Raw genomic sequence first — 17,134 nt, 5'->3', positions numbered from 1 at the left:
ACACATGGACAGCACAACACTTGTCAAGGCGCGATCAAATTTCTAGGCCGATGTGTCAAAAATCTGAAATGGCAACTTCAAAATCACAAGAAGCAAGTAGCTCATGTAACTATAAAAATTCAAATAGATCAAATATTGTTCCCAAATGATGAAAAGCTGCATTCATATGCTAGGTTTATATATGAAATGACCTTTAGTTTTTTAAATGTTAAATTATCCAAGCATAAACTAATAGATCCTGCTATTCATGAGAGTTTAATTGTATCTATTTGGACAAGTACTCTTTGAATTATATTGCCATTTTTTTAATATTTGAAAAGTGAATTATCAGTTTGCATACTTAACCGGGTGTTGGGTACCTGCTGGATTTGGGGAAATTAAGCAATACATTAGTTGTCGTATGTTTGAAAACATAGAATCTTTAAATTGAAATGCAATAATAAGAGTCAATTTATATGAGAGCTGCTATATTTAAAATGCAGTATATTAACATTTTGCCACTGTTAAGATGTTCAGACATTTTTAAATGAGTATTTGACAAAGACTGACAGTTATTAGCATGTTAAATATTTCAGGTAGTAACTAGTTTATTAATTATATATTTAAAATGATATCAATAACATGTATGTTAACCCTTTGACTTCATATTAAGGTCATGAATTGTCCACAAGATTCAGTCCTTCTTTGCAGAGAATTCAATGGCCTTTTTTTTGATTAAAGTGTAACTTTGTATTTTTCATGTGTAAGTGTACTAAGATTTTTGTGAATATATGGCCTTTTATTTTGCCTCTCTGATGGAATACCTAAGGGACATGCTTACATAAAAACAGATTTTAATGAATGTATGTAGCAAACCATACTCCCGTCAAAGGGTTAAAAAGGAGGCAATTCAACACAAAAGCATTTGATAACCTTTGAGGAAGAGGATTGACTATAAAATATTTTATGATGTGCATTTGATCCAAAAGTGGACAGTTATATATACTGATTATAGAATTTTCATAATTAACTGTTGTTTTAAATTGACCTTTTAGTAATAATCATATAACAATATATTTTCACTGCAAATATTATTGCAGAGTAATGATGGAATGATCTCCCATTTGGTGTCAGTGTAAAATGAACCCAAAAACTGTGTTCATTCCAATAGAATTGGAAAAATATATTTTAGAAACTAAGATCAATGAATAGCTAATTATGAGATTCAATCTTTCCTGCCCTTCTCCCTCATGTTATCTGAATACTTAAATACTGATTTAATAATTTAATAATTTTGAATTATTCATTATCCCCAATGATAAACACTACTTAACTGGGCTATGCCCCTGTGTAAAAACTGCATTGGTATTTGTCCTATCTTATTCAAATGTTCTATGCAGACCTGTAGGGGTCAGTCATATGCTTCCTTTAAGTGTCCAGTGTAATTTAAGTGATTAAAAGTGACTTTAACAAGCTAAGAATGGAGTGTTCAAAGAAAAGAGATCAACTAGATCATGTGAAAATTTATATAAAGCATGTTGAAGTAGTTTAGGTTACTGCAGATGCTGATGGTCTAAAACAAAACATTGGAGCAGCAAAGCCAGTCATTTGGCATCTATATTGAAAGAGATTCTGATCTTCCCAACTGAAAAATAATTGTAGAGATAGACCACTTAGCCACTTTAGCCACGTCTACCATTAATATATGACTATCTCCACATCCCTGCCTTTGGTCCCTATTCATTAATATCACTGAAAAACAGAAATCCATCACTGCTAGGTTTAAGGTTAACAACTGACCCAATGTCAGCTGTTTTCTGACAAAGATAGTTGTAGACTTCTCAGTCTTATATGTCTAACTTCACTCTTGATTACCGGAGCACTAGTCCTATGTTTTTGTTACCTGGTCTTGTATCCTCCTATCTTCCAAAATTTGATTCCTCTTAATTTTGTGAAATCTTTTATCAAATCACCCCATATTTTAAAAAATTTTAGGGCATACAACATTAGTTTCTGTAATGTCTCCTTGCAACTTAAGCTTTAGAGTTCAGGTTTCAATTGAATAATAATTGAGCATTTCCTCCAAGAGCAGACAACCAGTTCTAAGGTGGGCACAAGCACAGTTTTCCTGACATCTTGACAGGGATTGTGATGGCTGTGATTTACTTCTAACCCTTTGTTTTTGAAACTTCTGGATATAAAGTTATAGCAATATAATCAGGGATCAAGAAGAAAGGGATACATTTATGCGTTCAGACACAGAGAGGAATTATGAAGGAAATAGTATAACCATTGACTTGCTTAAATAACAGACAGAAGTATTGACACTAAAGAAGCAAGGTCCAGACATCAAACAAACCACTTTCCCATCTTTGCTTACCAGATCCCCATTGTTTTTGCTTTAAGCAATTTTTCCCATGATACCTATTTTTACAAAAGCAGGAGATTCACATTTATGCACTCAACACACTTTCTGCATTAAGAAGTACTTTACTTCTCCTAATTCAGCACTTTGGATCAGATCTTCTCCCTGCACGCCAGCATTTCTGTCAGACTACCTTGGGTTTCTTCATGGATATTCAGAAATCTAGCATGGGTGTGGGCTTAAGCTGGCAGAAGCATCTTCCACAATGCTTATCGTGCTGCCAAGTGCCCCTGTACTAAGCCGGTTTACCCCCCATGAGGTCTCTCAGGCTGGGAAATCTGCCCATTGATCCTGCGCCAGGTTAGGTCTGGCACAAGTACAGCGGCCTCATGGAAATGAAGAGGAAGAAATGATTGTGGGAGAAGTTTAAACATATTTAGTTGCTTTTAGGTAGCTGGATGTTTTTTCCGGTTTTTTCTTAATATAAAATTTTAAGTGCTTTTTACTTTCAATGGTTCCTGGGTGCATTTTGAATATAAATGTCAAAAGGATTCACAAACATTCAATCTTACTAATACTTTTGGCAGCCATTGGTGCTGGAGCTGGGACATTGCTAGATGTCAAAGCCATTCTGGGAGCACAAGCAGCCACTTGCACTGGGCCTCCTAGACATCAATAGACAGTCAATTTCCTAGTGGAGTACCGTGTCCAGGTCTTCACTGGAAGCATCAGTTCAGGTCAAGTACAAGAAGTAATCTTGGGGCCAGCTGTAGACCTGCTCTATTATATTCACTACTTTGGTCACTATGCATTGAGAAAGGTAAACAATGATAGGGCAAACCCATTTCCAAATATCTCAAGTAAAATTTCATGGGCTTCCTGCAGATGACCCTTAAATCACATCATTGATTTTGTTTGTAAGTAAATTCCATCAAGCTTCAACAATGTTGCATAATTCTCCTAACCTACCCACAGCCCTCTGGTTTGAACGTTGACCTTAATAACTTCAGTTTAACTTTACCCTTGAATTGAAAATATATTTTGATTTGATCCCTAAAGCGGTGATTTCTGTCTCTCATATAACCAGGCAAGTCCTTCCTTGGCTACTTAGCTTTGCTCAATTAATGTATTAGTGGACTGAGCTTTTGCAACACTTTCTAGCAATTCTGTGTGGAACTGACATGAAATTTTAGGCTCCAAATCAAACATGCACAAACATCCTGATGGTATTCAATAGTATTTTGCCAATAATAGTCCGTTATTGGAATTCTCATAGAATCCAACAGTGGAATGCCATCTTATACTGGACCTATACCAGATTAGACTAAGAAACAGAGATATTATTTATTTCAGTCAAAAAGAATGAATGTGTAGAACCCAGGTAAGTAACAGATAATTTATAGTGAATTCAATTAATTATGTTTACTTAAATATTTTGTGATTCAATTTTTAGTTGGCTTATTTTGATTCAATTTGTTTTTTTTTTAATTATTTTGGATTAGAATATCAGAGATATTCAGAAGTATTATTTTAACAATTCTGATAGTTGACTAAATGAGAATTGTGGCTTATTCAGGTCGCAAAGCATTTTGTAGCTTGGACTTGTTCTGGCCACGGAGCATGATGATATTTGCATCTGTAAAGTCCTGCAAGCAAAGGGCTCTCTGTAAGGATGATCAGGATGCCTTCCTTGAAGTAGGCACAACAGACAAATCCACGGGTACAGTGATTAACAACTGTGGGAGGCTTGCAAGAGGTGGCAAATTCTGAGCCAATTCTTCATTCTCTAAATTGATTGATGTCTTTTCAATCATTCCTCTTTGTATTGTAGTACCTCCATGCTAATCAGAATGTATTACATTAATTATTCCCCACTTATTTTTCAGTTGCAGAGGATAACACTTGAAAATTAAACATAGCTGTTCTCTTTACAGATGCTGATTGTCTTGCAATGTGTTCTCAGTTTCAGTTTCTGGTACAAGTAACGCATGTGAGATTCGAGTATTTTTGTCACATTGTTATTTTAATCAGAATAATGGAATCCTTGGCATAATATCTGTATACTCAGCATAACCTGCCTAACTAGACGCCGTAATCTATCACACACAATCACAAGAGTAAATAGTATTATTGTGATTTGATATTATCATTGGATTTTCATGAGATGTATCTCGATGCCCCTTCAACAAACACAGCATTGAATATATTTATACACATATAATAATAAATATAATTAAAAGACTTAGAATATGATCCAAATGTAAAAGTGTCAGGGTGAAAGTGCATTCTCAAAGATCAACAAGCAATTTCTTTTTTAAAAAATCATCAAATCTGAATCACCACATTTTGTGTTAGACTCTGTGTGACCTTTTCTAATACATATTCAGCCAGCTGTCTACTTTTCCTGTTTATTTAATGATAATTATATTCCTGCATGTAGGCATATTTCACCTTAAAGAAATCTGTTTCAAATGACATCTGTTGTGTTACTAACATACAAATATATAGTGCAGTAGAAGGGTTTCATGCTGCCAATTAGTCATATTTAATGAAAGAAGATAAAATTGCCTTTCAAAAATATTTTACATCGATTTTTGTTTGCCTCTCTTCATAGCTTACCAGAAGTTTCTGTGTTGATTTCTGACCTCCTTTAACAAGTGCTATCTTATTAACATAGTTAGTTTGTACTCACTGATTATTTTTTAATGATTATTTTGCCTAATTATTGACTTCAGTTTTGGTCAATAATAGTTCCATAACAATAGAAATTATGTTGACCAAATAGTAGTTTACAAACTGGAACATCTTATGGTTTATGTGTTTTGTATGCAAAGCTTTTACAATTTAACCTATTTGATATAAAATTTCTTGGTGACATTAACCGAAAGAGAAGTGTTTTGCTAGATGTTTTGTTGTCTTTCTTTTTTGTTCAATTTTACTTTGCTTGAACCCATGTACTTCGAATGACTCTACCTGCCGCTAGGTTAGGGCTCCTATTTGCTTTCATAAGCCTTGTTGCTAGTCTTTATGTTGTTCTGGTTTGTTCCTTCTTACCCTGCTAACTTCTAGCTGGATTAAAGGGTAAGTGCTTCCCTGTAGCTGGCACAGGTCAGATAATCAGCATTGATTATCTGACAAATGCAATGTGTTTTTTTTTCTCTCAAATCTCTCATGTTTAGAATTCTGTAGTTTAATACTCATGTTTCCTGAATTTAGGTTTGACATGAAAGCTTCCATACTGCAAATCCAGATGCATGCGGTATTTGCATAATTGCCCTCTCTCTGGCTTTTATATTGTAGTCAAAGGTTCCTCCTAGTAAGACTTGAATGATTCTTAACATTTCCTAACCTCCATGCAATGTAAATGTGAATTAACATCACAAAAGACATCAGTAATATATTTGTTCAATTATCTCTACAGCTAATTGACTGTGTAATGCTTGAAAACAGATTGCCTTGCACAATGATATCATAATGCCTGTTTCTTCACAGCAATGATTAGCACCACTGTGGTAATTATAGTCTACTGCCAGGATAAGCAGAACAAATAAATTCCACATTTATCTGCAAGCTCTGGTTTTCTGTATTCTTTCCATACTTATTGAACAACATGTGTTGTATCACATGAATGTTAGTATGTAAAGCGTTTAAAATCTGTGCGAAACAGAGGTATTATGACTTTACAGTAAATCAACCTTTGGTGATCATTCGAATGCATTGCACATATTAAAATATTAGCCAACCCAATTGCTATTTGTTCAGTAACTATGTACAGCCTTTTCCCAAGAAGATATTCAACTTTATGCAAGAAAATAGCATTTTCATGTAGAATATATTAAAAATTGATTAGGATGTCAAAAAAAATTGGTATTTAAAATGAAATTCCATTATTAAAATCCACTCCAGTGGATTACATTTACTGATCCACCACAACTTCGTTTATGTCAAGTTATTGCACATATGTTTTGATTTCAAAGTTATTGCATGGAGTTTAGTAATACGGGTTTTACTCATTGGAGACAATTGCAAAGGTTATGGGAGTTGGCAAATATGTATTTGGAGTATTCCAAGTGCAGTACTGAGGAGTAGATGATGCCATCTCTCCTTATGGAAAATACTCCTGTTTACTCATAGACTTAACGTTGGATAACAGGCAGAAAATTCCAGAACTTAAGACAGATCTTATTTCTATCTGTTCAATGCCTGACAAATATTCTGTATTTTGTTTTCCTTTTGCTGTAGTTCATTTTTGGTGGAAATACAGGGTAATTTGTGCATCTGATTCCCATGTAATGAAAAACACAAGACAGTATTCTTGTATTTGCACCAAACTCTGTTGCTATCCTATTAGATTGATTTGGTAGTTTGTATGCTTTAAATGCTACATATTTTATCATCTAAACACTGCTGTAATATTTTTAGTATTTTCAAATTGCAAATGCTACATCCGAGGAATGCAGTGCCACAATCTAGTGAATTTAATCAATTCACTTATGATGCATGTTTTTCTCCTGAACTGCAGTACACTATAAGCCACTTTAAAGGTACCAATCAAAAGCATGAGTGACAAATGTAGAATTCTACAAATTCATTTAATACAATTTTTATTGACATTTGTGAAATAAGGAAAGAATAATGTAAGTTTTCAAAATATAAATCAATATTAAATGCAGAGCCAATGTGCCCCTGTTTGTCCTAACTTTGGAAACACAGCTGGCTATCTGATCAGCCTCACATTTAAAAAAAATATTTTCCATCATTTACTCAAAACAAGCTACTTGTAGTTCCTTGAAGAATCCAACTAAAATTTAGCATTTCCTGGCCCACTAGGAAATGATGGTGTCCTGCAGTACGCCCGTCATGTTCTTGTTATGTGCCTTTATCGAATGCTGGGATGTGACAAGGAGAATGTCATCCAGGCCAACAACATGTATTTTAATAAGACATTAGAAATATGCCGTAATAGTTTTGTTTCATTTTTTTATTTTTTGATGAATTTGTAAATCTCTTTGATGGTGAATATACAAAGGTATGTATCTTTGATACTTTCATTTACAAATGCTGAAATATAATGCAGATCAGTTTCTCATTAGAGCTTCAGTCCCCACAGAACATTCTCGCAGCTAGTTACTGAAAATGGATAGCTGCCATCAATCATTGTCATTTCTTCTTTTCACTTCTCCAGCTGAGGTTGACTAGTGTCATTGCTTGTTATTGTCCAAAACAGATCTTCATTCTTTTAATGTCAAAGAGATATGACATGTACATATTTACCAGAGGACTGTGATAGAAAGTCACCTTTTTCATGTCTGACATCTCATTGTAAACTTTGTGTAGGAAATGTTTAATAGATTTGCATGACATTAATTTTCTCAATGCTGTTAACAAGTTATAAAGAACTGCATTTGAAAATATGCTGTAGATTATTATCTTAAGTAAAAAGATTAATATGTATTTGAATTATAAATTAAAGGCTTCAGTTATATTCACATTCTCTAATATCCAAAAGATTTTAGTTGTACTATTCTTAAATCAACTTACTATAAAAATTTCATAAGGTGTAATTTTTTAATTCAGAGATTATTTTCATCTTTAGGGACTGATATGTGACAATGATTAAACAGATTACAGCATACAAACCCACAATGGAGCAATGCAGTCTAATTTACTGCAATTTAAAACATTTTAATTAAGTTAAAGAAATCTCATGAATTGTGGAGTGTATCATTTGCTACCCAATAGACCATACGTACATGGAAAATTTTGTCTGGGTTAACATTAACTAATAGTTGTATCTTACAAATGTACCATTTTTAATTTACTATGGGCATCTATAGTTATACACACATTCTCAATAGTGTACTGTTCTGCATTCCAGCATTATCCACTGCATTCATTTCCAGTATTATTAAATAAATAAAATGCAAAAGAATTACAGTGAATATCTTCATTGCAGTTTTTCACATTCTCTAATATCTCTTAGAACTAGTAGCTTGTTAGTTTAGAAAATGCATTAATCAGAATGATGGTTTAAGTTAAAACATTAAGCTATGTAAGCCAGTAGAAGAGTAAGCTATGCTTATTATCTAAAATTATTTTCTAACAATGTGTAAACCTGTAAATCAGTGTGAAATATTAACTTGTGTCACATTTAATTATTGATCAACTGTAATCATGCTGTCTCTCAAAGACTGTAGTGATATTTCTATATTACAATAAAGTGCAATAAAATTAATCTGATCTGAGATGAATAACCTAAAAAAAGCTCTTTCATTTATTTTCTAAACTTTCTTATTATAAAGTTAGAAGCATATTTGAACAATGTAAATAGTTTCAAAACCTGCGAAAGGGAGAATGGCCTCAAAGGTTATTCATTTCTGAAGTATAAAAAACCCCATGATACAGAGAAAATAATTTAATGCTTTACATTGGATTAAAGTATCAAAAAACTTGCTATGGAATTCTATTTAAATTCAATTTGGAACAAACTTCATTAAGCGATCTGGTCGCTGATTCATTAACACATAAATTGTATAATCATTTTGGTGCTCGAAAGTTATACTAAATGTACTTCAAAATCCTCCTGAAAGATATTTTTTAAAGCAAATCTAATTCCCTCAGAATTCTTGTAATTATAGCTGCGGCTATTTGTAGACTAATAATGTCTCTACGTTTTTAAATGTATTGTCATAGTCTAAGCCTGCATCAGTACTGTCCATGCTGAAATATTAATCTATATTTTGAATTGTAAAACTAACTTGCTTTGAGTTCACTGAATACTTTGATGCTCAACTGCAAGATTGCCTTATGTTCTGGTCTCTTGGTCTCCAATATGCCACAATCAGAATCAGGTTTAATATCACAGGTGTTTGCTGTGAAATTTGTTATTTTGCAGCAACAGTACATTGCAATATATAATAATAAAAATCTATAAATTGCAATAAGAAATATATTAAAAATAAAATTAAGTAAGTATGCCTACATCGGTTCAATTCGTGAAACAATTAGATAGTGTTAATGTAAATACCTATCAAATTCAAAACCATTTGTTTAGGAAAGAATTGTCTCCTAAATATTGAACTCTAGAAAACTAAAATTTCATCTTTTAATTTTTGAATGAGGATATTATCTTCTTGACGGGTATTTGAACCTTTTATTGTGAAACACTTTTAAAGAAAACTTTATTTTCTACTAATTTAATATTTACTAAATAGAATAAAACACCAAATCAAAACAACGTGAATTCATTGTCACTTAAAAATTGAAATTTTTTTACACATCTCAAACCAACATTTTTTTTCAAATTTCCAAGGCAACTTTCCATTGTTTCATCATGAATTGACTTGCCCTAAACAGAATTATGCTCTGAATAATTAATAATAGTTGACAAAATTCACTTATCAGAAATTCACTAAAGCTTACCTATGTTGAGAAATACAAATAGAACACTTGCATTTCTAAACTGAAGGATAGAAATATGCAAACAATGGTAAGAAAGAGAATTATTTTAAAAATGTAAGCCGTCATATTGGGATAGAATTTGAAAAAAAACAGTTCCTGTACAAAAACTGCACTGATTGCAATAAATTGTGCAACTTGTCCTTAATTTGATTGACACTTCTAAGACATTACCAACGTCTAGTGTGCATCTGACCACATCCAGAATGGTTTCTATTTCTGTTTCTTTTGCTGATTATAATCTTTTAGCTATGTATGTTGAGATTAATTAGTTACACCCTAGGTGCTTGTGCCTACAGTTTTGAATAGAAAGCATGAATGCTCCGACTTCATTAATTCATTGCAAATAGCAGATTGTAATCTTGCTTTGCCAGTCCTCTCTTTCGTTTTGTTTCGTAGTACAGACATAGTGGCAGACTGTTTTCCATTTTGAAACCACTTTAATTCACAAAGAAGAATTCTGAATAACTTCATTGCATTTAGCGGCCACGCATTGTTTTACAATTATAGTCTTGCTTCTATCTTTTGGACAGGTTAGAGTAATCATGCCTTATTGATGCCATTAATTTCACATAAAAAACTTTGCTTACCAAAATTGTATTTACGTATACTTAAATGACTCCAATTCATGTCACCCTTCTGCTGATTATATTGTTATCTCTTGACTGTTTTCCTCAACACAATGTGCTCTCTGTAATCCTACTAATAAATGTGATTGGGTGTATGGAAGGTATGCAAAGATGTTGTCAGTGCAATTCCTCTGTTAATCCACCAGGAGGTACACTTGATCAAAAAGGATGGACATCCAGACATCACATGCAGATCTGAAAAATTCCTCCATTTCCGAATGTTCCTCATCCCACTCCCTCACAACTCTCACCCTCTGGCCTGTTCAGTGTCAAATTTATGGATGTCCATGGTTTGCCATTTTATTTCAGTTTTAATATATTTCTACATAAATAACTTTGGAAATATAAATATGAAACTAATATTAAGTCTAAGTATTTGCTAATATTTGAAATCTGATTTCAGTACAGATTTCCCAGGACAGGATTGAGCATCAGTATGTTTGAACTCTTGCTTTACACCAGCATATCATGTCTAAGATGGATTATGTTGTTAAGCAATTGTGATTCCATTTTTGTGATATGCAGTATGAACTCTTTCAACAAACGTAATTTTATTTAATTTATCAGAATTAAAATTTGATATCAAAACTAGGATGACAAAAATAGACCAACAATGGAAACAATATGTCTTTTACTAGTTTTTACGATGGATAGTGCCAACACAATCCTTAATTAAAATCTGAATTAGAATTGCATTCTGTGGAATGGCAGAATCTATTGTGAAAGGTATTATTTAGGGTCAACGTTAAGGAACTTGATTGGTACTTAGTTGAGATCATGTAATTGTGCAGTTTACTTTATTTTGACGTTACGCTGGAGATGGCTACAACAATTTAAAGGGAACCTTGTACTGCATGGAAAGTTTTGGGAAGGTAGAAATTAACGAACAATAATGTAAATGAGAGTAGTTAGTTGTGGTTGAGATGATAGGGTGATTAATTATCCAGTTGTGTTTGACGGATTTGTTGCCTTTCTCTAAGTGTGCCCTTTTCTGTATATGTGCCTGGAAACAGATGCAGACAGAGCTCAGAAACATGGAATGGATGAATTTATCTCTGCCAATCCTTGCATGTTTGATCACGCAACACTCTTTGAAACACTACAAAGGTTGACACTGGACCATAGGCTTAACGATTCATATTCTTGTTTGGTAAGCATATTGTCAATTTATAAAATTGCAATGATTTCAGAACGGAATTATACTTGAGATGATGTTTTGCCATTTTAACCTAAAAGGTAGCTTATAAGCTGTAATATGAATGTGAATGTTACTACTTAACCATTGCTTTGTTCATGGATTGTTGCCATTTATTCTTGCTAAAGGTTCCTCCATGAGATTTGGGATTTCTTCTTTTTTAACCATGCTGGGAAGGAAACTGAGGAGAAGTGTCGTTACCTTTGTCTGGAACTTTGGTTTTTCTTACACCTGTTACTGTTCCCTACCTGCTGAATAATTCTTCGGCTCCATGTTACTTTCTCGTTTATTTATTTTCTGGTACTGGTAAACTGTCCCCCAGGTCCAGGTCCAGGTCCACAGCCTAAAGACCAGCAGTAACCCGCCAACTGTTAGTGAACAAGCCTGATAGTCACTGGTGCCTAGTAACGGCCCCACTCTTCCACTGGTTTTCTGCAACTTCTCTCGAAAATTATCTAAGTCTTACCTGATTTTGCTTCAATGTTGTAAGCTATTCTGCCCAAAAAAATAGTACCCCCCCCCACCTATCAATTGCATTTGCAAAAATACCGCCATGAATAAGACCATAAGACAAAGGAGCAGAAGTCGGCCATTCAGCCCATCGGCCCATGTGTAGGATCCTGAGCTGGGCTATTGCTGGGCTGTCAGCAGAGACTGGGTCAGTGAATTAATGAATGGAAAGCTTAGACTGACCAAAGGCAAGCTTGTGTAAATTCCATCCCAGTTCTCGGCTTGCGTTCTCTTTTTCCGTGGTAATAGCATTATAGAAAAAAATTAGTAATGTATATTTGTAAACACTGATAATATAGGCCATTATCACCACACACCCACACTTACCATATTTAAATTTTGTTACCGTTAACTCCTCTTTTAAAATTAATCCCCTTTGCACACTCCATTGTTGCTTCCTGAGTCTACCTCAATTTCTTCCTCCTCATCTCATTGCATATGATCTACCCAAAGAAGCTAGTACTCTTACAATACCACATAATTCCTTTCACATAGCCATTTTTGATGGTTTGGAGTCTTCATGAGGGCTTGATATAGTTTTTAGGGCATTGTAAAAGGGCAAGATATATAACTCTCTCTCTCTAGTTTAAACATGCATGTCAAGTCCTCAATTTTTAATTAAGAGACAAATAGGCAAAACTGGCACCAATCAATTGATGCTCATTAGTGGCATGTTATCATCAGCTGAAATAAACCCCCACACAGAGGCCACTAATGCACAAAAAATGGGCTTCTGCAGTGGGGCTGAAATTTGTCCAAGATTTGGAAAAGCATTCCTGCTCCAGAGAAACAAGCTGGGTCTCATTCTCAGTCCGTGTACATCCCTGCCCACAGCTTCCCATGTGGACTTGGCCCATGTCCACTTCAGGGTAAGCTTTTCCTTTTGTAACTGCAATATGGAACAGGTTTAATTTGTCATCTGCATCTCCACATTCAAATATACTTATGTTCCAAAACTCCACCCACAAGTAATTCCAAAATCATGCCTATTTTTGACAGATTTTATAAGTTCCTACCTTCAATCCAGCATGCAAAATCCCCTCTCCTCAAGCGGGTGAAATGGTTTGGGTCACCTTGATTCAGATTCTTTTGGGTGCTTATATAAACGGATTTATCACAAACCATTTATCAGAGTATATTTTGCCCAAAATGATAAATTGTTCTTCTACTGATGTTAAATCCTTTCTATTGATGCCCACAAAACATTGTCCAATGAAAGTATGTAATTTTTGCCAAAAGCATATTTATAAAGTAATATATCATTCATAATTACAGCTAATCATTAGTTCACATGTTTATTGTATTTTATTCTGAGGAATCACTTAATGTTATTGCCTGCTTACAAAACCTTTCTTGAGGGATTTTAATTTTCTGTTCCACAGGGGTGGTTTAGTCCTGGTCAGGTGTTCGTGCTGGATGAATACTGTGCCCGTTATGGAACCAGAGGCTGTCACAGACATCTCTGCTACCTCAATGATTTACTTGAAAGGGCTGAAAATGGAGCAATGATTGACCCAACCCTGCTTCATTACAGCTTTGCCTTCTGTGCTTCACATGTTCATGGCAACAGGTAGAGTTCAAAAACAATGTGACGCACGAGCCCATGATTATCGTAATAGCTAAGCTACTGGACTTTCACTGGGATTACTTGGGAAAGATAAGCATTTACAGCCCAATATTTGTCAACATTACACAAGAATAACATAGGAATCTTTTCCATGCAATGGTTGTGTCCAAATTTTCAATTCCATGCGGCTTTGGTACTAGCATGGCCATATCCCTGTCTTTTCATCTTGTTTTCTTTATAACCAATGTATTTATTTAGGCTAGCATTAGCTGAAGTTAGCATAGCCTAAAATTAATTGTTGATTATTCAAACTGAAGTGCAAAATGATCATGTAATGGATTGAATCCCATGAATGTTTGTAGCCAGATATAGGGGATTTTGGGATTTTTTTTTCTTTTTTTAAGGATATAGAAGTGGCTGGCAAGGACAGTATTTATTATTTAGCTCTGACTATATTTGAGAAATCATGGTGAGGCACCTTCTTGAATTGCTACAATGCTTTTGGAGAAATTACTCCCACAATGAATGAGTAAGGAGTGGCAGAATTGAAGAGAGTGCTGAGGAAGTGGAGATATATTTCCTGATGAGGACGCTGTGCAACTTGGAGAGAAACCAATTGGTGGTCCTTCCATGCGCTTGAAGCCCTTGTCATTCTCGGCAGTGGATGTCTTGGGTTTGGAAGGTATTTTCAAAATAGCCTTTGCAAGTAACTCCAGTGATTTTTAAACATCTGTTCACGCTCTGACATGACTGATTAATTTCATTAATTTCTGTTTGCTGCCCGACCACTTTTATTTAAATGCTAAGTTTAGTTGAATTCACGCAGCTTGGGAGATACAATGGAAGATATTGGGTACATTTCATATTAGATTTTTTTTAATGATTCCAACACTTGTTTCGTGACTTTTGTTGGTTTCTGTGTACTTTTATTTCTTTCTCATGTTTTTCTTTTGTTTCTTGTGCTTTGATTTTTCTTTATTTCTTTCATGCTTCATTGGTTCTGTTTCTGGCTTTCTGCAAACCAACTATCCTTTAAAGTGTGAAAGGGCCAGAATTGTTTATGTCACAGCCAAGTGTAGAAACTGAGGGGGACATAACCCTCAAAACCCCAGCAAATGAGCCAGAGATTGACTCAAAAAAGGAGAGAAAGGAATCTAGAAAAGGTTCTAAAAAGGAATCCAAGATGCAACAAAAACCTGAACCAAAAAGGTAAGTGAATTTTAAAATAGTATTGTGATAAGTAAAGATTGCAACATATTCATATTCTTCATATACTTCATATTGCAACACAAATAGCAGATACTTCTATTTACACATATTTTCTTTCATCTTTATATTTCCTTTCTTTTGACAATCTTGTAATATTTCAGTTACTAGTCCAAAAAGATCAAGAAGACATTTTGTTCTTGTCGTTTAGCTGACCTTGAGAAGATATGTGATTAGTCTCTAATACACATCGCTCATTCGCCTTTTGATTAAGTCTCTCATAATTGCTCCATGCTAAGGTTTGACACCTGGCATCTTGGAACTTTTATATAAAGGACTATGAAGAAAACTATATTCTTACAAAGCAGATTAATACAACATTTTCCAGACTGTCTAATCAGCCTAAGCAGGAATTTTGACACATTCCTTATTTACTCAACATATGTCTAACAGCATGTTAAACATTTTGTATGTGATGTCATATAAAAGCTACTTTAGATGATAAAGGAAACCTGTTGTAGTTGAACCTCTAAACTTGTACAACAGGACTATTGCTCTCAGATTGTCCAGGGTAGTTACTAAACCGACATCATTTGTCAAAGTAGCATAAAATCATTAAGTGTTTATTGGATATTCATGTTGGCAAACAGCAGCCTTCTAACCGAACCGCTGATGGTAATGTTGAAGGTGTGGAGACTAATTCACACTGATTGTTTCCTTTGTGTACAAAATCATAACACCTGTAAATTTTGAGATTTATTGTAGCAAATTAAATTATATTTACTATTTTAACACTTAAAATAACATTTAAATACAAAATTAAAATTTATTCAAGTCCACAATTATTAAAACATAGCTTTAAAAGCAAAAAGTTGTTATTCATGCATATGAAGGCTTCAGTTTAAGTGGAACTATAGTCATTTATAGTGAAATGCACAGGGTCAAATGTAGGTCTAACTGCATGTAGGTTTTTATACATGCTAAGGATAAACATTATCTTTTCATGTGGTGGAGTTTCAGTAAGTTGTCTGTTTGTATTGTTATTATTGGGTCAGACAGTGAGACAACAGTAGCTTGCAGTCAGTCAGAGAGTAGAAAGCAAATGTGATTCAGATGTTACGGGACAGCCTGAAGGTCAAGACTGACAGAATGACAAGCTGTCATAAAGAAGAAACTAACTAGCTGGTATCCAAGGTTCCAGTGTACAAAAATGGTTTTACTGTTTGATCAATGTCAATGAAGAAATTTACAAAGGTTTCTGTGCAAAAATATTGTATCTAATTATTTGCAAACCTTACATGGCAAAATAAATTTGAATTCCTTCCCCCAAACCTTAATTTGTGGAGATAACTTTTATAAAAGTGAAAAGAAATCAGTTCATTTAAATTCATGAAATGCCGCAACTATTAATAATGAATGCAAACTGTTATTTTTTTAAAACATGTCTTTACTCTATCTAAATCACGCATATTTAAAAAGGTGCAGGAAACTCCACAGGAAGATAAGTATTTATCCTGTCCTTTATTTGAATAAAATATCGACAGTTGTTCAAATGATGGGTGGTATTTGTATTTCTGTAGCACTTCTTTCATCTTTAGAATTTAAATTTAATATTTATAACTAAATTAACATTTTATACATAAAACAAGTAACTTTGCTCAATCATGTTAAAAAAAATTCTAATTTGGCCAATTATTTTTTAAGGAGAATCCCGAGCGATGAAATCCATGGCAAGTAGCATGGCGAGGGCTTGATTATTTGTAAATTTTGACAAAAAGCATTGGAAATTTTATTATTTGTGACATGGCCTGAGATAGGAGACTGTGAGGAGAGTGAAGCTGACAGAACTGGTGCTAACCACTGTGACAAAGACTTGAAAAACAACCAACATGACATCTTTCCTATCACGCTGCCGAAAATGTCATCTTTGTGAACGGCAATGAGAAAATGGTTTGCCGAAGTTTTGAAAGGTAGAGTCGAAAGACGCTCATCATGTCAGATGTAATATAGTCCACAGCTGTTTGAGAAAAGAAATCCTAGTAGCCATGACGGGTTACAGTTGGCAGGCCCTCCGAGACATGGAAACCACTCCAAAGTAGCTATAATTGACTTGTGGATTGTACTACTTTTGTGGTCAGATGCTTACATCTTGGCATCCGCTTTGAAAATACTCTCAGATTTTTCCAGTTACTATGAGCCGTTGCAATATAATATCAGAATCCATT

General features: G+C 34.1%; 1 protein-coding gene across 3 annotated transcripts in view; it reads left to right on the top strand.

Moving 5' to 3' along the window:
- The window catches only part of cadpsa (Ca2+-dependent activator protein for secretion a), a 465,102-nt gene that overhangs the window by 327,155 nt on the left and 120,813 nt on the right, over positions 1 to 17,134 (top strand). For all 3 annotated transcript variants that reach the window (XM_059944256.1, XM_059944255.1, XM_059944254.1), the window contains exons 12-13: positions 11,445 to 11,581; positions 13,519 to 13,706. In XM_059944256.1, coding sequence (XP_059800239.1) covers positions 11,445 to 11,581; positions 13,519 to 13,706 — 325 coding nt within the window. The remainder of the gene's footprint in view (positions 1 to 11,444; positions 11,582 to 13,518; positions 13,707 to 17,134) is intronic.

The sequence above is a fragment of the Hypanus sabinus genome, chromosome 19, assembly GCF_030144855.1.
Source record: "Hypanus sabinus isolate sHypSab1 chromosome 19, sHypSab1.hap1, whole genome shotgun sequence".
Classification (NCBI taxonomy): domain Eukaryota; kingdom Metazoa; phylum Chordata; class Chondrichthyes; order Myliobatiformes; family Dasyatidae; genus Hypanus; species Hypanus sabinus.
Note: the sequence above shows the minus strand (reverse complement) of the source record. Positions and strands in the feature narration are given on the sequence as shown.